This window comes from Anas platyrhynchos, chromosome 2 (genome assembly GCF_047663525.1).
Source record: "Anas platyrhynchos isolate ZD024472 breed Pekin duck chromosome 2, IASCAAS_PekinDuck_T2T, whole genome shotgun sequence".
NCBI classification, from domain to species: Eukaryota; Metazoa; Chordata; class Aves; order Anseriformes; family Anatidae; genus Anas; species Anas platyrhynchos.
In genome coordinates, this window is record NC_092588.1 from 41510587 (window position 1) to 41531456 (window position 20870).

The 20870-nt window shown below is 36.8% G+C and overlaps 1 protein-coding gene across 2 annotated transcripts; it reads left to right on the forward strand.

Annotated features, from left to right (window-relative positions):
• Positions 1-1447: 1447 nt before the first annotated feature.
• On the forward strand, positions 1448-20499 carry IMPACT (impact RWD domain protein). 2 transcript variants are annotated; one of them, XM_038175213.2, is made up of 11 exons: positions 1600-1654; positions 1889-2017; positions 2804-2856; positions 3920-3982; positions 7038-7123; positions 8776-8904; positions 9202-9296; positions 13777-13850; positions 15520-15610; positions 18604-18738; positions 20293-20499. In XM_038175213.2, the coding sequence occupies exons 1-11, from the start codon at positions 1619-1621 to the stop codon at positions 20359-20361; spliced, it is 960 nt and encodes a 319-aa protein (XP_038031141.1). In that variant the 5' UTR covers positions 1600-1618; the 3' UTR covers positions 20362-20499. The 2 variants fall into 2 exon arrangements, with proteins under 2 accessions (XP_071890720.1, XP_038031141.1); XM_072034619.1 differs by lacking the exon at positions 2804-2856 and having other exon boundaries at positions 1448-1654.
• The last annotated feature ends 371 nt before the right edge of the window (positions 20500-20870 follow it).

Genomic DNA, 20870 nt, shown 5'->3' on the forward strand with positions numbered 1-20870 from the left:
TTTCTGTGGAACTGCTGTCTAACCAGTAATTCTCCACCCTGAATTTCTGCAGTCGATAATATAGTGCTGAATTTGTCTCTACTCATTTGCATGCTGTTGTGTTGTTTTGTTTTTACCTCTTTGTTTGTTTTAGAATGTGCCCCATTTGTTAAAATCATTCTGGATTCAGATTCCGTTCCCCAGAGCTGGTACAAGTTTTCTCAGCTTCCAAGAAAGGGGAAAACAAAATCTTAGCTTTAAAATTTCAACACCAAACCTCTATAAAATACATCAGAAGAAAGCATATAAAATTAGAAAGAAGAGGCGATGCCCACACTTTGCACTGAAGCAAAATAAATAAATAAATAAATAAATCATTATTGATCAGTCAATGCCGTCTTTTAAAGAGATACGCATAACTTGTCAACATTGAACAAATGAACTGCATTTCTCTAAATGTAAATGCAATGCCTATGATTTTTCTGCAATCCTCTTTTAGAGTAAATTATATAGTTACAAGAATTCCAATTGCTCATTTCAAATGACAAAAAATGCAAAGTAAAATGACTGCATATGTAAAGTTGTCACTGAAATTTAACTGCTAATCCAGTTTATTTTTAAAATAGTATGTCAGGAGTAGGATGGAAATACCACCTGAGACGTGGAACCTTAATTCTGTGTTGATGTGTGATGAAAGTAGATGTTATAACAATTTATTAGTGATGTATCTTGATGTAGGTATTTGGCACACTCACTGTATAAATATACTAAGTTTCTTTTCTTCAGGACAGTACTTAAATATAACCTAGGAACAAATGCAAGCTCACTATATTTGAAGATCACTCATTCTTTCAGAAAGATGTAAAAATGGTGCAGGGAAATAGCACTGCAGCACTCTGAGGGTGGAAAGGTTAGAAGGAGAAGGTACTCAAGCAGTTATTTGGGAGTCAGACGTAGCTATGCTTGTGCCTGAAGGTGTTTTGATCAGGGGATAGCTCTGCTTTAGGTAATACAGAGTTTGTACGTCAGAAGCAGAGGTCACAGGAAGGGAAGATGCTGGGAAGAGCCGGGCAAGCGCAACCAGACTTGACAGGACCGGTGCCAAGGGGAAGGGCAGGGAGGGCTTTAGGAAACCCCTCACAGAGGAATAAACAACGAGAGGGGCTTCTGGCCCCGAGATTGCAACACTGGGGCCTTGGGGCTGTGGCTTTTGGTTACAGCTGGCTGAGGCAGAAAAGGCAGCGTGCAGGGAGCCCACTGCGCCCCACGGGCAGTGCCAGGACACACCAGCGTGGGGCTGGGCAGGAGGCACAACCTCATCGTGTCATCTCAGCCCAAACCATCTGAGCTCTGCAGCTACTTGGTTTGCCTGTGCCCCCTCAGCAGCTCAAGCTGATGGCTTTCCCTGGCAGGGAACGGCGGCCATGAGGCAGCCCTCACACCGGAGCGCGGCTGGGCTGGGCTGGGCCAGCAACACCCGGCTCTCCAGGAGCCTGTGAGCCTGGCACACCGCCATCTCACTCAGTCCCTCTTTCCAGCAGCCATGGGGCCGCCCCACACCAGCAATAGGGACGGGACGGGGAGCCTGCGCGGTGCAGCCGCCCGCCCTTTCCGCCCCGCCCGCCTCCCTGCGGCCCCGATGGCGGCGGGCGGCCCCGAGGCGGCCCAGCAGCAAGTGAGCGGCGATGGGGGCGAGGAGGGCGGCGGGGCTGCGAGCGAGGGATCCGCAGGGGCATGGTCGGGACTGGACCCCTCAGTTTTCATGACCGCCTGTGATACTGAATCACAGTGTCACATGTTTGTAAATATTCACTAAGGGAGCCAGCCTTAAAACCGTGGCTGGCGTGCAAAGTTGTGTGTTTTTTTTTTCTTCACTTCTTTATTCATTTTTACATCGCGCTCTTTCTAGATTGATGAAATTGAAGCCCTGTCGTCCATATACGGTGAAGAGTGGTGTGTGGTTGACGAAGATGAAAAAATATATTGCATTAAGATTAGTGACTGTCTGGACCAGCCAAAGTGGACGCTCTGTCTGCAGGTACGGTGCTGTTGAGGAGTTTGGCGCAGATTTTGCAAGTGGACTCCTGCAGGCAAAAGCTTGTGCCTGCGTGAAAGCCTCTGAAGTAGGATTTGGTATCTCCTCGAATGGATTAAGAAGTTTTTGGATTGAAATCTTTCATATGCTTTTCAGTGGTGGTTCCCGTAACACGTCAGTGTGCTTGTGACATTGGTGGTAGTTACATATCTGAATTTCACACCTCAGAAAACCACATCACAGTATTTGTGTCATTTTAGACAAACTGGCTTTGTACATTCTCATTGTATAGGACATCTGAGTGATTCTGGTGCAACAGCTTCTCGATTTACTCCCTACAAAGCGTGGAAACACAGAATTCAGAATTGATCAATTTTCCCGAGTAACTTGCCATTTATATTGTTTCCAGTTCTGTAAATACGCTTCATTTAGTGGAAGGAACACTGAGATGTCTACTTGTGGAATTGCAGAGCCCCTTAAATTTAAGTACAGTCACCATGCAGGTAGCTCTTTTTACATTTCTTCTGCACTTCATTTTGTGTAACACTTCATCCACAAAAAGTGTGCCATGAAATACGTTATTTGTATACCATTATCTGTATATCTGTATTTAGGATACCATTACTCCTAAATACAGATATACATGTTTTCCTGTCATTCTGTAACAGCCAACTGTTTTTTTTTATGTGTAACACTGATTGTAGCCCAAGTGTTCAACATTGGTATCCATTAGTAAAACTCAGGTAGCTTAGAGTAGTATAGTGAATATTTACCCTGAATTTCTTTCAGGTGATTTTGCCTCCAGGATATCCAACTTCAGAACCACCTATTTATCAACTAAAGTAAGTGAAGTTTCTTGCCAAGAGTTGTTTTCCTTCAGACACTGTTATTTCTTTCCTGAGTTACCAGTGTTAATTGTTTAAAGTATAAGTTGAAGTTTAGTTAAGATGACTTCTTGAATTAAAATATCCCAGACATAGCAGACTGTTTGAAGAAATCGTATTTTATTCTTTCCCCCAAGTCATGAAGTTCCCTGTGATAGACTGATCTCTTGTCTCAGAACTCTAATTCTTACAATATTATTTTGTGGCAAGGCAACAATTAGACCGTGAAGGTACAGTAGCTGCTGCTTGACATGTTGGACAATGGTATCTCACCACTTTCTTGAATGTACCACTCTTGTTTCTGCCCTTCTTTCATGTTGTAAGACATGCTTTTCAGCTGAGCACTTGCTCTTGTTAGGATGGAACCAGAGCAAGTGCCACTTCCTTTTTTCCTTCTCTGCTCTCCCCCATGTCCCTTGATATATAAACCAGATGGCAACGGAGACATGTCAGCCAGACCCCTGACTTGGATGATAGAGGGGTCAGGCCTACAGGGCATGACACGCTGCACATATACTGAATCTTGATCAACAGGATTGTCAAGGGAATGCAATACAGTGCCAGTAATCTTGAGGTAAAATTTATAATTTAACATAAAACTAAAAGGGTACAGGTACAGAACTGAAGGATCATGCTAAATATAGTAAGCATGAGCCTTCACTATGACTTATTTATTGCATAATAAAATGTAATATTTACATTTTAATATAGTAAAAAGTAGTATGTTGCTGAAGAAGTCAGAAAGGTATGCTAATAAGATGTAATATCACTTTGGAGAGACAATGGCCTACCTTGAAAAATGAGTCCAGCTTACTTACCTGAGATAAGGAAAGGCTGCCAAAGTTGGGAACTAGGTAATCATGCTTTTACAAAGATGTTTATATCTGAAATTTTGTAACTAGGGATGATTGACAATGATTATTTTCAAGGTGTTTATCATGTTTATTTTGAAACAAGTGTTTGTTGAGATGATAGAATCAACATAGAGGCACCATTTTCATCATATTTCTCTTCATTCTAGTGCCCCTTGGCTTCGAGGAGAGGAGTACACAGAACTAGCAAATAGCTTGGAAGAAATATATATGTAAGTTACATATTGTGGAATATAGAAAAAGGAGGTAATATATTTTCAGTTTCATGTTGTGCTCAATGTGTGCTTTCAAGTACCTGCTTAGACTAGTGGCTGTAATAAATGCTGGAGTAGCCATAAAACAGTAAGTTTCTTTTACAAATCAGACAGTTAATGCTATGTATATACTATGTTTAACATTTTATGAGAATGAATTGTCTTAAATACCAACAGTTTTCTTGTATATTGTTTTGATCTTGTGCTCTGTTAGGATGGAGCTCGTCATTTTGGCTCCTAATCTTGAGATGCTTTCAGAATTTGGTGATATTTCAGTATGAGATTCCTGCGTCTATTCTGTATCTGGATGTTATACTGCAGGTTGTGAAAACATTTATTCATGTCTTAGAGCATAAGTGACAAAACATTTTTTTTTTTAAAGACAGCTAAGGGATAAGTAGGTTTTAAAATAAACACAGTTAGTAGAGTCTATTAACTAGAATCTGTAACATAACAGGCCATTTATTATCACAGTGTGTAGCTAACAACTCATGATCCATGAGAATAAATATAACATTTAGAAATATGCAAACTGTGTGTTTTTGAATTGCTGTGAAATTGGGGTATTAAGTGTAGTAATTATGTGTGGTTTGTTTAATCCTTTCAGATCCCAAAGATAATATAAACTAAATGAAATGAAAATATGTCATAAGCAAGCACGGTTTTTCCCTGAATAATGACATCTGAACTTCTTGCTTAAGAGATGTGTTTTAATGCCATAAAATAAGGAAGACAGCACTTAGCTTGCATGAGGTTTGTTTTTATCTAATTACTTAGTTATTTTGGGTATCTGGATTTCTAATAATTTAAGCAAGCAAAATTAAATGAGAAGCGTTTAAAAAAACACACAGTGATATAAAGTTAAAAGTTCTAAGGGATCAAATTAGCCACAGTGGAGGAAAAAGAACAGATTATCATTGACTGTCTGGATTTTCTGAGTCTCTACCAAAGTCAGAGCTGCACAGTGTCCTTCATGAGCTCTGTCCTGAGCCTCTGGAGCAAGTTTCCACATGAAGACTGCAAGGAGGAATAGCATGGTTGTGAAGCTCTCTCCCTGTTTTTACGACAGTCTTGCAGGCTGTTACAATTTCCTGGTTAGATAAATCCCTGGCAACTCTGTTTTGTCACTTGCTGTTGAGAGCCCTTGTTGGTCTCCTGTCATTTTTGCTTGTTCAGCAGGAAATGAACGTGTTTGTACTTTAGACCATATATGTCATTTAAGATTGTGTTTAAAACCCTTCTGGAGTTGTCACTGATGTGCACAGTGTTTGTGAAAGCCTTTTATCTTTCCAATGTTGAAATAGTTGTCAGGAAAACATAGTTACTCTGCATTGTTTACAATGTGTGTTTTAGTGATCTAAATTGCTTAGTTCTGCAGTCTAAACCAATATGAACCATACTGTTAGTCACTCACTACAGCCTCTTAAGGAGGTGGGAAAAGCAGATAATGATCGATCACAAATCTGTTTTGGGATGCACAACGTGCTTAAAACTGAAAAACGTAGCAAAGTTAGGATTTTTTTCATTATTTTTTCCAGATATTTTTCTGGTATACTTAATTGTATACAACAGAGCAACCTTATTTATTGTCTGATCCCTCTCATTCCATCATTAACATAAATATAGTTCTTCATGTTTTAAGTAGTGCTTCAATACGATGACCAGCAGCGTAAAATCAGGGCTGGTTCTGGAGTCTGTCTGGATTTTGGGGGCTAAGCTACAAGTTAACAAATTCTTTATTTTTGCTTGAATATTTTTCTTAAAATATGTAAATTTATTAGAATTACTGATTGAATTTGACGATAGTACTGTATACACTAAGCAGTACAATTTTATTACTGATGTGTACTTACATAGTGCCCCAGATGGTGGCAGTAAGAATAAAATTATTAATGAGAAACCGTGAGTTGACTAAGGCTCTATATCTTCAGTTCTGGTTTTGAGGCAAAAATGTTTCGAAATATCACAGAATCATCTAGGTTGGAAAAGACCTCTAAGATCACAGAGGTCTAACCTAAAACTAACAAGTTTTCCACTAAACCATATCACTAAGCTAGAGCTAAAATGTCTAAACGTCTTTTAAAGACCTCCAGGGATGGTGACTCAACTGCTTCCCTGGGCAGCCTATTCCTATGCCTAACAATGCTTTCACAGTTCATAAGCATGTTAAAATATAATTTGAAAGATTATTTTCAGGATACCATTTTCAGTATATTTAAGGATGTTTGGGTCCTGCTGCCCATAAAGGCAGTGTTTCATAACTCTGGATGTGCACATAAAACCACTTATCCCATTTTCCCCCAGTACCATAAACTTGCCTGTGCCTGCTAATTAAGGACTCCTAAGCTTAATGCTTACCTCTCCTATGGGACCCAAACTCTGGTGTATTAGGACCCAGTGTGTCTGCCACAACTGACCTGTCACAGTCCACCAGGTTTATTTAGCCCCTGCTGTGTGTACTGAGTGTGTGAGGGGGAAGAGAAGGGAGGCTGTCCCAAGGAAGAAATGCCCAAACATAAAGGGGAAGTGTCCCCTGCAGCCACAGAGTGGCCAAAGGAGCTTGCCACCAGTAGCCAATAATTTTTTGAAGGAAAAACGGATCAAGAACAAGTTCAAAGACTGGAAGTCCTGGCTTAGTATTCTTTTGAAAACACTGGGGGCTGTCCATTTTTCTCTTCTTGCAGTTGCTTTCACTTTATAGGCCAGAAAGTTTCCATCGGTTACCTGTTTTCATTCGTTATTGGTGTTTTCAATGTAAAAAAAAAAAAAAAGGCTGTAAGGAAAGTATATAACGAGGCAGATTTTCACTTGTTTCACATGGTGAACCGCTTAGATAGAATATTCCACAAGCCCCTCTAAGCTCTTTATCACACTAGACTGTAAAGTTGTATTTCTGCATGTCTGAAATCTGCATGTTATTTAATGCAGATACTTTCCAAGTAAAATCTGAATATATATATATATAATATATATATATATATATTATTCATTCACTGTGAGTTTTATCTTCCAGACAGAACCTCGGTGAAAGTATTCTTTATTTATGGGTGGAGAAGATACGAGAAGTTCTGGTAGAAAAGGCACAGTCATCAGATCCAGGTATTTCAGCAAATACACGTGTTTTTCAGTTTACTTCTTCATCAGCAAAGTAAGATTTCATTGAAAGTTAAAGATATATGACCAGTTTTGTTTTGACCTAGATAAGAGAAAACAGTCTCTAGTTTGATGGCTTACTGTTCTACAGCGATGGCTTCCGTTTTCAAAGACACATAGGGGAAAAAAAAACAAAAAGGAAAGAGGTGGTTGCGATGAACTAGAACAAGGTTCTCAATTGTCTCAGATATTAAATTACTTGCATGAAAGCAGAGTGCTGCACGCAGGCGCATTGAGCATCTTCGTCTGTTCTGCTGAGAAATCCTTCATAGCAGTAATTAGTTTCTGGTGCTGAGTGCACTCTTGGAAGATTGGGATTAGTCTGAAAAGGAGATAAACTTTAGTGGAACATGCAGACAAATTACGAAGTATGCCATCTCAGTTGCATTGTACTGTACTGGGATGAGAAGTTACATCACCACTAGTGTTGATTTTTCTGCTTCTATAGTGACAGTTTGTGTAAAGTCACATCTGTTCTTTTCAGAAGTGGTAGGGCCTTTTTTTTTCCCCTTTCATTAAAGTGCCATGAAATGGATGAGTGATGTGCCTGCTTATGCTTGTGGCAGAAGGAAATAGAGACATTATTAATGTAGAAGATGTTAGCTTATTCCTGCCAAGAATGAAGGACTAAAGAAGAAAAAAAACCTTACATTTTCAGTGCTCCTTCATGACAGTTTAATCTTTTAGTAAACTGTACGTGTTGCTGCTACATGGCACAAATCAAGAAGACAATTTTCACTAACAGTACTAAAGGAGTGGATACTGAGAAGTGAAAGCTTTAGTTTCAGTATTGGAAGTTTATTGGATACTTTAACAGCAGCCTTGGGTCTTTTATTTTTAATAATTTTTCTGGGCCTTTTGAACACGCATCACCTTCCTCTCTCTCTTTAAAAATACTTGTTAAAAGTATTGATGTTAAAAGTATCATCACTACATCATAGGCCCTCCAAAGAGGAAATCAGATTGTGATACATTAGCTTATCTCTGTTGTAGGTTCTCTCTAAATCCAGTTGCCAGAGTGCTAGAACTATATTATATTTACTCTCCTGCAATTGACTGTTATTTTTCATATGTCCAGTGCAGAAAAGAAAATAGGATTTTAGAAACCCCAGAATGCTTGAAACATTTCCAGAGAGATGTTAGAAATCTGATAATTTTTTAACCTTGTTGTGTACCATCGAACAGCAGCTTTATATTCTTCCAAAACTGACCAATAACTTACTGGAGAATTTGCAAAATACCAGGTTATTTTATTAATCTAAATTCAGATTAATTTACCATTAGTACCATGAAGTTAACAATTAGTGCTATTGTAAATGTTTAATGGAAATGGTAAGCATGAGTGTGAGTTAGTATTAAAACAGAAGATGCTATGGATGGATTTCATGATGTGAATATTGTATTCCTAGTTCTAAGAATGATTTTAGTAAATACTGGACAAAGCATTATTCTGCATTTCGTTTTTTTTCTTACTGGCAAGCTGGTTTGAACTGAAAAGCCAGACACATTAGAGAAAAAGAATTAGAAAATTTGTACTACTTGTCTTGCAAAAAAAAAAAAAAAAGTGTGTAATAAATCTATTGCTGTTATGTTACTAGAACCAGATATTAAGAAAACCAGTGAAGAAGTTGACGAAGATAATGGAGATGATTTTCTCGTAGACTATCAGCCTGTTCAGGAAGATCCAGTTAAATTGTTAAATTATATCACTTCTGAAAGTCAAGAAGGTAAAAATGTTTTTTCATTAATTGTGATTAAATCATTTATGAGAGAGAGGCTTTAAGTTTCTGTTTTTCTACTAAGTTTTTGAGTAAAATTAGTAACATTTAAAATTATTATAAGGATTAATAACAATTGCAAATAACCCTACATGGTTTTGGTGGTTCTCTGTTATCTTTCATACTTAACCCTAACTAATCTCTTTTGAAAGTCAAGACGTTCTTTACATTTGTAGCCATATATGTTGTTTCAGTATCCTTAAAAAAAAAAAAAAAAGCAAACACTTCCTTGTTTGTGATCAATAGATGAAGAGCTGCCATCCATACATCATGGAAACCCACTGACAGATAGAAGGAGTACTTTCCAGGCACATCTGGCTCCTGTGGTGACAACCAGACAAGTTAGTAGAGATCAAGCCTACTCTTTTTGTCTGTACTTTGAGATTGACAGGATATTACTGAAATAGTTACAGTTAGATGAATTTGTGTTTCTTTGCATCTTTGTGTTGATAATTGTAGTTACCAGTTTTTGGTTTTCATTGTCAGCTAAATAACTCGTAAGTAACAGCTCTGCCTTCTGGTAGCTTTCCAGTTTTATTGTGGAAGTGACTGGATGTTCCTATCCCTTACTTTTAAGTATGTTAGATGTAGGGCAGAGAATAAGAGCATTACATTTTGACTTTTGTATGTTTGCCAAGTTTTCATATGATACATGGAATCGACTGAGTCTGTTGTGTTACTTGTGAAAGTGAATTAAAATTAGCTTATAAATATTTTTCCCTTCTTCAGAAGGCGATTCTATTGAGAAATACATTTGAGTAATGCATAAGTAAATACTTAGTCATAAACGAGAGGGGTAAGCATGCTTGTAGACCTGTGTTTATCTACAACTAGAAAAAATGTCTGCACTGGTTCCTGTCTCTTACAGGAATCAGTGTTAAATATGGATCTAGATAGTGTGCTAGAAAAGGACAGCTGTATTTTGTTTCCCATCGTGCTTCTCTTGTTTCAGCAGCTTAACACAAGGTAAAGATTGTGTCATTGTTTCTGATATTACTGTTTGTTTGTTTGTTTTTTGGGGGGTGGGGTTATCCAGTTGCTTTTTGGACCAGAATGAACTTTCAGAATCTGTGGTGTTGTATGAAAATACACCTTGTGTTTACTGTCAATCAGTTGCTTATAACTTTCATTCTTGCACCTCTCTGCTTTTTGTATGTAGGTGGGTTTTGTAGATGACTATTGTGTTTCACAGACCTAAAGTTTTCAGTTTCCCAGGCTGAAGACTGACTTCCCCAACTATTTCAGTACTTCTTGGATGGACTTCCATGTGTGCAATCATTTCTGTTTTCCTCCTACTTCTGCTTTCTAACCTTTCTGTGATGCAAACCAGAACTATACACAACACTGAATGGAATCACACCAAGGATTTATGGAGTGATATAAAGAGGTTTCTTGTTTGTTTTCCATGTTCTTTTCCTGGTAATACCTTTCAGCTTGCTATTTTGACCTCTACTCAGCACTGAGCTGGTGTTTTCATAGAAATGTCTCTTATGACCCCAAGATCTCTTTTTGTGAATGCTTGTAACAAGTTTGAGTCACTTTGTTCATCACTTTACATCTGTTAACATCTCTTTCCTTTGATGATCCCTGTTCAGTGTGGAAACTACTGATCTTCTTCTCTTGTCATTAGCTAGCAGTTATACCTTGGGAATATTTTCCTCTTTCCTTGTATCCAATTCTAGTTTTTATTTCAAAAAATTTTACAGATGGATTTCATCAAATATTTTTTGAAATTCCAGGTGGGCTTGATCACCTGGAAGCACGTGTTCAGTGACTGAAAGAATCTTGACAGATTGGCAGATTTTAGAGCCATGGTTCCCAACAGAAAAACCATAGTATCTTAAGCTATTTTTTTCTTTTAATAAAATCAATTAATTTGCCTAGTATGGTTATAAGACTTGTTCTGTAGTTTTCTGAGTAGTTCCTGGAGTACTTTTGAAATGTTGGTATCACAGCAGTCATCTTGTTTTAAGTGGCGGGTTAGATACCTTAGTTACAGTTCAACACCTTCGTGCTCCAGTTCCCTTTAAACTTTTAAATATGCATGATCTCGTTTTGCTGATTCGTTTCTATTCATCTTATCAGCTTGCTTAACATTAGTCTGTGGTAAGGCTCCACTGTGGTATCCCTGCCTGGCCTTTTTTTCATAAATACTGTACATTCATGTAGTTTTTTGTGCTACAGCTGTATATTCTTTGAGTGATTCTTCTGTATTATATTTACCTGCTGGCAGTACAGATTTCTGGTAGGCTTCAGCTTCTTGTATTTGAAAAAATAAATATTATTATAACTTACATTTTCACACCTGCAAAAATATGCCATGCCTTTCACATCTCTCTTGCTACCTATCTTGTTTTTCTCTGTCCGAATACATCATAATGTTTTGAACATGCCTTCAACTTTTTTGAGCTGTTCTCTTAGTGCTTCCAAAGCAAAAGCAATTTTATTCATTACTCTCAATGGGGAATAACTCAACGTTTTTAAAAACTTGATGTGTTACCATTTTCGCTAAAGTAGCACTGCACTTTAGGGTCTTTCAGTGCTCAGTCCCTGTGAACTGTGAGTTTCTACGAGCTGTTTTTCTTTAGAAAGAGAGGGAATTGGAATCACTGACTTTTTGAAATTTAAAATATTCTCACCCTGATGATTTGTGAGTAAGATCATCCCTACCTAAAGGAAGTTCATAAATGCAGACACAGGTTTCAGAAAGGGCAGGTCTGTGTCAAGAAACAGTACTTGCTTAAAGCAGGTTAATAACTTCCCTTTTGCATGCAGAGATGTTCTTAATTTCTTCTTTTATGACCTCTTTTTAAAAGCAATGTATACTCAATAAACCTAGGAATTTCAGGTCAAGGCTTCTTGTTACTTGCATGATATAAAGGCAGTGCGATATCCCCTAGTGTCAAATCCATCTGCTTGGACAGAGCTATGCTGTACAGTGTGAGGTGATCGGTCAGCACTGCAGGGAAGCTTTACTATGGCATGGGCTCATTTTTATGAAAGAAAGCAAAAAGAGGGCGAGGAGTGAGGTAAAACATTGTACATTGAGGGAAAGCAAACTTGTTTTATTAACTGATTAGTAGGTGCATTGTCGGTACATTGCAGTGATGGCTGTTGATGTTTAAGACAGTACACAGACTGATCTGTCAATTCCTGTATTGAATATTTTAATGCAGCTTTCAGTAATGATAACCAGCATAATACTGTAGTTATTTACATAGAATAATAGGTTACTATAAATTTTATGGGGAAAAAAGTGCTAAGTGTATTTCAGGTAGCAAGCTAGGTTTGGTACTAGATTTGGTACCATTGCTTTTCCTTGTCTCTGTCTGGCGTGTTTGGACATTTAAAATGTATGTGGTTCTTGGACTTGACATTGATTTAGAAAGGTAGGACTAAGAAGTGATCTGTTTAAAGATCATTATGAATGGGTGCTTCACTGATATGTAGAGAATTATCCCTTAATTCCCTAAATCAAGAAGAGTGGAAAGGGGAGCAAGAAAAAAAAAGCTCATGAGCTACAGTAGGAAAAAGGATAGGTTAAGGCTTAGCTGCGAGATGTCTGCCTTAGAGGTTTATTGCTAATACAGACATACAGTGAATTTTTGAGAGATGTTTTCTGGAGCCTGGTAACCAACATACAACTAATGTCAAGGGCGACAGTAATTTCATATGCTTTGTACCCTAAATCCAAGTATTAAAATATTTATGAGAACATATTGAATAATGTGGGTTGTCTTTCTTCAATATTCCACTTCAGGGAAAGGGACAACAGGAGAAAACAGGTGTCTGAAGCAATGTTCTCAGTTCATAACAACATTTTTTTCATTGAGATATCTTATATTTGAGATAATTTTTTAAATTTACATTTCTTCCAGAAGTATTAGAAATAGCACAGTGTAGCTATGACAGATTAAATATGAATATTGATTACTTTTCAGAGACATTTTTCTTTGGAATGAAAAGCAATTTACTTGCCAAATATGGTTTTCCAAGCTTTCTCAACTTCTGTCATACTTTGCTCAAAGTAATATTAGTTATGCATTGTCTATTAAAACAATGTCTTGATCAAAGCTCTTTTTACTAGACCAAGCTGAAAAGTGTTGAACAATTGCTAGCGTGTTTAATTAGAAACAGAAACTGCACTAATATTGATACGTGTTTTGAATTTGGTACTTCTTAAGAACAAAGAGATCGATATAGTGGGAACATCATTTTTTTGTGAAATACAGACCCACAGAGGAAAGCTGTTTTTTTTTTTTTTTTTTTTTTTCAATTTTATCAATTCTTTCTGTGAAATGGAAACTCTGAAAAGCAAGCAAGTTTGAGTAAAAAGAAAATCTCAAAGTGAAATGTGGTATAACTTTCCAAACATCACGTTACTGTGATATCAGTAAAAGCAATATGTAATATGTGTAATGCAGTATGTGTAATGTAATAGGAAAACATGTTGTGCCATTATTCCAGCTTATATTACACTTGAAAAAAGCAAGTACTTGTAATTGATCCTTAATACTGATTTAAAGTGTTTTCTAGATCTCACAGTATCTCTTGTTTAGTAAGTCAGTTTGATACTTATACATGTTCAGCAATAATACAAATGTACTGATTCAAGGAACAGATGTTTTCAGTATCCTGGAAAATAGTATGGGGGTACTGAGAAGCTGCTTGGGTTAGCAAATTGAATATTTAATTAATTCTAGGTCAAAATGTGAAAGCGTTTCTCTATAGTACTGAAAAGGAGGTGTTTGTTTAGCAGTAGTATTGAGATGATGTGTATGAAATCCCCTTACTGAGTTTACTTGTGTGTTTTTTTTAAAGGTAAAGAGAGTTCTTGAAAAATTATATGAGAATAAGAAAATTGCAAGTGCCACCCACAACATATATGCGTACAGGTGAGAGATGCATAGTGATCTTTTTGTGTTCTTTGCCAAGTGACTGAAGGGCATGAGAAAAGTAAAATCAAAGAAATTCCTTGCTAATAAGAAACCTACTCCCATGAAGATTTATTTGGTTTCAGGCTTTATTTTGGACTTGAGATCAAGAAAGTGCAGCATACGGTAAGGAAAAAGTATTAAGATAGTGAAGCAGCACTAGGAATAAAAAAACAAAAAAATAAAAGTGGATTTGAACATGTGTTGTTAGACTTTATATAGGAGGTGTGAGCAAGGAAATGCTACTTCATCCTGAACTAAATGTGGTTTTAATTAGGCAAAGTGACATTTTTCCACCTGACTTTGCATTTATAAATGGCTCAGAAATTTCAGTTGAAATAAGGGCTGAAGCAGAAAGCCTGATGCAGATGTCTGGCATATGAAATTTGCAGAAATACGTGCATCATCAGTGAAAATGGGACATACGTAGTAGAGTTTGGCAGTGGTCTGTCCCTGGCACCTTTTGTGAACGTAGCTTACTTGAAATGAAACCGTCTCAGTCCAGATACTGATGTAGGTTTTCTGAGGAACATGACTGTAAAAGGAGCCACTTTCATTGCTGAAGGAATTGGTCATATGAAAAAGCGTGTACAGAAAGTGATTTGTTCATGCACATCATGGAGTTACCCTAATGAAACATGAAATGAGAGTAAATGAAAGCTTACCAACACGTCTACCTAAGTTAAAAGTTTCTATAAAGTATTTCTATTGTTGCTGCTGCTGATGTGACACATTTCACTCACATTATTTAAATACACTTCAAAAAAGCGACAGAAACAGTTACTGCTTCATATTTTTCATCTAAAACTAGCTGCCTCTCTGTCATTGTGTCACATGTATGTTAACTAAGTGCGGAAGTTATGAAACCAATTAGGTAACAAAACAATAGAGTGCTGAGCATTACTTCTGAAAATTTAGACTTGGGCAGCTGTCCTTCATAAGAAACAATATGCCCCACAGTCTCCCGGAGTGCCCCTTGTATAATTCCTCAGGCTTGCTAAATTCTGTGACAGTTCTGCTTTGGAGGAAGGCTCAGTAAATGGCGTGGAGAATCTGAAGCAGAATTTCAGTAATAGTTTTACACTGCTGCTGCTGAAATACAGACCTAACTGATTACTGGTAATCACTTTTGTCAGAGTTCTGTCTTGTAGGTGTGTACCATACATAATTTGAACCTGCATCTGATGGAGACGTTTAGATGTAGAGCTTAGGGATATGGTTTAGTGGGGACTGTTAGTGTTAGGTCAGAGGTTGGACTCGATGATCTTGAGGTCTCTTCCAACCTAGAAATTCTGTGATTCTGTGAGTTGGCTGAAACGACATGTAATTATTAGTTTAAAAACCTAAGGATTTTTCTTACTGGGGACTTTACACTGGTAATGAACATGGAGTTAACCTGAAGTAGTTACAGCATATGTAAAAGGTTCTCAACACTTGTTCCACTGTACAGATAAATATTTGTGGTTTACCCTAAGCCACATCCTGTTTTCATGTGAATGTGGAGAAGCAGATTGATGCACATGCTTATGAAAGAAAGATCTCTGAGACTTCATTAATCATTTAAAAATGTTAGTTGATTGACTTTTTATTAATTCTTATTTTTATTATTGTTATTTTTATTTTGTTTTAGAATATACTGCGAAGATAAGCAGACGTTCTTACAAGACTGTGAAGATGATGGGGAGACAGCGGCAGGTGGACGTCTTCTTCATCTTATGCAGGTTATAGAAATTAGTCTTTGATTTCCGGAAGTCTTGACCAGATTTTAAAAAATCACTACAATGTGACTAATAAACTTATACAAGATTACTTTAATTCTTGCTTTGCTGTTGGCCAAATAGGTGATTGCTTACTCAGAAATCAGAGAGCAAAGTACAGACTGTTGCATGCATGTAATGAATTGGATTTTCCAGGTCTTGGATCATAAAGATTCCTATGCTTCCTATATGGTGTCAGATGGATAGAAAATGAAGACTGGGATAAGCTGATTGACATAACCTTCACTTCAGTTTCCTTGAATATTTGTAACAAAAAGACACTTCTGTTTGAACTTGCAGAGTAGAGCTTAAAATGCAAAAGGCAGTGGGAGTGAAGCAGTTAAGTTGTTCTACCACTGTATGTATTTCTTTGTGCTATTTGCAGGTCTGACTGTAGCCCTAGTATTTGCATATACTTTAGTTTTCACATGTGGAACTAATATTTCCTATACAAAGTTACTACTAAATGTACGCTGATAAATTTTGGTTAGCTGGCATGATACAACCCTTTGTAAAGTCATAAGTAAAATACCATGACTACAGGGAATGGCTGGATACGTCTTATGTCTCAAGTCACTTAACTGTATCAGAACACTAATTACTGTGTTTTTGTTTTGATTTTTGATTTGCATCACCTTCAGAACAAAGGTTTTCTTTTCCCATCCTTTACTTGCTTGTGTATTCTCTCATTTAATGTGTTGTACTCTTATTGTTGGAGACTGTTTTAAAGTTGTGTGGTGATTTTTTTGCCTTCTTTTTTAAACTTCAAAGATTTCTTTCTTCTGGAAAAAATACTATAATTGTAAATACTTTAGCACTTTTCATTTAGAACTTTTTGAAACTTCCTAAGTGACTCAAACTTGACTTGGAAGGAAAACTTAATTTATATAATATATGCAAGTATATGTGACAAGTGTGAAAATACTATTGTAGTAATAATAGTGTAAAGAAGTAACTTTGCAGTTACTGTACCTCAATTTGCTCTGAGCTTATCTACTCTTTTTCAGTATATTAATGTAAACTTTTGAAAAGGGACAGATTTACTGTGTCTGCTTAATGGTCCATAAAAATCCAGTCTAGAAAATGACATGAAATTTCACCTTTCAAATGTGAACTGATAGTATGTGTTACTGGGAATAGTTTTGTTTTGGAATTGTGATTCTACAGAGATCAGAAAAGTGCAATTTTCACTCCTGGGAAAAATTAAAGTAGTTTAAGGACTAATTTCTAGGTGTTCATACAGTTCTCTCAATTCTTTTCTTGTATACACTTAAGACATATGATATGGGCATGAAAATTAGATGGTTTAATACAGTTATTGTTGCTGTAGTTATAGTTCTTCTTTTGCAATAGAAATCTTATCTTGTTTCAGATAAACCTAGCACTTCAGTCAAGATAGCACTTTCCGGTTACAAGAAACAGCATTTTAGATTAATACTTTTGAACTCAAAGTTAGAGTTAAAAATTTCCTAACTGTTTGACATCCTGTTTACTCTGAAGAGTTGCTATAAATTGACTTTATGGCTGGTGTGTAAATGTAGAGTAGAAAATGCTCATCAGAAAAACTGTCCTTCCTTTGGTTGTTAACCTTTATAAATAGCTGGCTCTGAAGGTGTTTTCCTCACCTTCCAGTTCACTACATCGCCCTCTGTCTTGCAGACCACAGTGATTTTACTCAGCCTTATGCAAATAAAGCTGTTCTTGCTCTGTCTGGCCATCAGTATGCACTAGTGTAGTACTGCACAGTACTTGAGGGTAAGCTGTTTGTGAGTGAAAATCTTTCACAGCGATTTTAGATGCCTTAGTTTGAGGAACAAGTTCAGGATCATGGTCACAAAACATGTCAAAAAAAAAAAAGCCAACTTGTGATTGTCACTGCATGTTTTCATGCAGTAATGTATTTCTTATAATTTGGCAAAGTGTGTGTGTTTGGTATTTAGTCAGCTGGAATCACTGTGTTCCTAGCATTTGCTGCAGCTGGAGATCTTCTTGAGGGTAGAATTGCTGTAAGGCAGAATAAATGCTAATTTTCAAGTCCAGTTAAGTCACATTTAGGTGTCAAAAAATAAAGCTGTTGAAGGTCTATGTTACTTGCCCTTAATTGCAATAAAGGAGGTCATTGCTTCTGTATTTAACTCCTTCCTTGTCTTTGTTACTGATAGTCTTAAAAATGCTATATAAAAGTTATTTAGTTCCTTTCAGTCATAGTTACTAATATAAATATTTCATGTTGTGTGAACTTTATGTATACCTTTTGGAATTCAGAAAGGAACTGCTAAGTTGTAAGGGATACTAGCTTAGACCAAAAAAATACAGATTTTTTTTATGTATTATCCAAGAGTTGTTGCTTAGTCCTGCACTTGGTAACAGTAGTAGATTATTGGATAAAATCATAGAATATCCTGAGTTGGAAAGGACACAAAGATCATCGAGTCCAGCTCCTAGCATTATGGCATTTTAGATATCCATATGAACCTTATGTGCCTGTTCCCTGGCTGTTATTAGCTTTATCCACCATTGTTTCCAAAAATGTGGATAGACAATCTATGTGGTGACAGAGGTTCTCTGGAAATAATAACGTCTTACTAAAAATAATGAAAGTAATTCCGTTAAGTGTGCCTTTAAGTAATGCCTGAGGCCTTTGATACATGGATGAGCAACTGTAGAGCACATGAAATAACTTTTCACCATTTCTAAAGGGATATATTGACTCGTTTTACTTTGAATTTACCTTTGAGTAGAAGCTTGGACATGGAAACTTACCACAAATACTGAATTGATATTACTACTTACCTTCTGACTTCTGTGCTATGTGATACAGACATGACTGCAATTTCTTCTTAAAAACAAGTAGGCTTTTTCTATTAAGAAAGGTATCAGCAGTAAAACTCGTTCAATTCTTTTTTATTGTTATTTGTTTCTGCTCATTTTGTTGTTGTTGCTGTTGTTATAAACAGATTTTGGATGTCCACAATGTGTTGGTCGTGGTATCCCGCTGGTATGGAGGTATTCTCTTAGGACCAGATCGTTTTAAACATATCAACAATTGTGCAAGAAACGTCCTTGTGGAATACAACTATGTACATTCAGTGGTAAGTTTCAGCCACTTAAAGTGAAGGCATTTATATGTGAACTTGTGCAAACTGTCAATGTTGGATGAAGCCAGAAGAAAATTAATACTACCCGTGCCATCCTCTGATTGCTTTGATGCACTGATAGGGAGCCTTTGCACTGATCTTATGCCTTACTAATAGCTTCCAAAGAAGTTAGTGACCTGTAAATGTGAGGAGTGCAAAGGAGTGTGGCAGGAGTTGTGGGCTGTGGTCCAGAACACTAATTTGAGGCTTGAGGGAGAGCAGGAAGGGGATACACTGCTTTCTGTGTGTTCAGAAACCAGGTAGCTGCTGCTGCTCATGCCTACGTGTTCACTCGGTGCTAGCGTGTAGGCAGACTGAGCTGAACTGTTACAATCACTGACTAATAAGCATTTTAAAGTGCAAATGCTTTAATAGACCCAAATAATTTTCAGAATTATAGAACATAACATATTACAGCATCATAGCAACAGCAAATACTATTAAAAAGTAGATGATAGTCATCATAAAAAAATCAAGCTAGACTGGAAGAACTCAAACTATCTAACAATAAGTGTTACAGAAAAGATGAAGGGAAATGTTTCAAGGGGGCTTAAATCACTCAAGAGACAAAGTTCCAAAAGTCCTTAAATGGCATTTTACATGTATGTCAGGGATGTAGGTAATTTATTCCTGGTTTTCAACATTCTTCATCCTCAGACTAGCATGTTAGGTTTGTGTATGTTATATGTAAATACTAACATATACTACAATAGCAGAGTTCAAACAGTCTATTAGGGTCTGTTTCCCTTCCATGTGGAAGAGAAAAGATTAAAATGTCCCATGTTCAGTGAGATTTGCATCTGGCAAATTCCTTCACCATTTTCAGGAATGCTTGAGATGAATGCTTAATGAATTTAATTAAGTGGATCATAATCTACCAATATGTTGGAATCAAAAAAAAATTAAACTTTTAACTGCTGTACTAGAAAGTATAGTGAGACATAGCTAGAAAGTAAATGTACAAAAACTCAAACGGCTATTTACTTTTCACATGTGAAGACGTATCTTGTTTTTCAGAATTGGCAGTCAAAGTAGTACAACAGAGTGTTGGTCCATTAAGGCTGGTAAAATTTTGGTTTTCCCCCATTGTAGATTTGTTTTGTCTAGGGAAGCGGTTTTATTGTACCAGTGCATGGTATCATCTCGTGATAGAACCACATCCACACTAGAAGCAGTTCTGCAGTATAGTGTAGACGTATTCCTATACTGGTAACATCCTCCTTGAACGGAAATGGCTTAGATTATTTTTACACTTGTTTTGTTGTTTTGTTGGCATAGCTATGTCTGTAAGTTTAGCATTGCTGAAGGCAGATGTTTCTGGATAGCAAGCAGACAAAATAACAAAACTGGTTAAATACTTTACAGTTCAAAACTGTATCGAATCCCAGTGAACTATGAACACTTCATATTAAAAATAATTATTGTGAGTGACTTTCAGAGAATGTTAACAGTATATAAGAAATATATATATTTTGTTTTGAATTTTAATTTGCTTGGTTTTCATTTCAGGATGAATCATCTAAACAAGCAGGAAAGAGCAAAAAGACAAAGAAGGACAAGAAGAGAACAGAACACTAATTTATTTAAAAATATATATATAAAGAGATTACTTTGCACATATTTATACAAAGGAAACTTGTACATTATTGTCTTATCAAATGCAACAGACATTTTGTATTCAGAAGAGAATTCAGTAAAGCTATAGATATGTTTCCATCTTGTTCTGTGATTTCTTCTGCTGTTCTGAAGTAGAGCTCAGGCACAAGTTTCCTGTGTTCTTATACTTCTCAGCATCTTTCTGTGAGGATATTGTAAACATCTAGAACCATTTCCCCCTTTCCACCCCCCCTCCCCCCAATGACTAATTTAAAATGTGGATTATTTACCCATTACTGTGTTGGAACTCAAACATCTGTCTTGTGTTAGAACTTCAAGTCAGTAGTTTGTTGTGTTGAGAATGAGACAGAAGCCATTCAAAGGTCAAGGTCACTTATGAAGTGTTACATTTTCAGTACTTACAAGTAAAGCTTGTGGTCCAGTGCTATATGACGTCGGAGACCCTGGTCCTGCTTATGCAGTTCTTACGT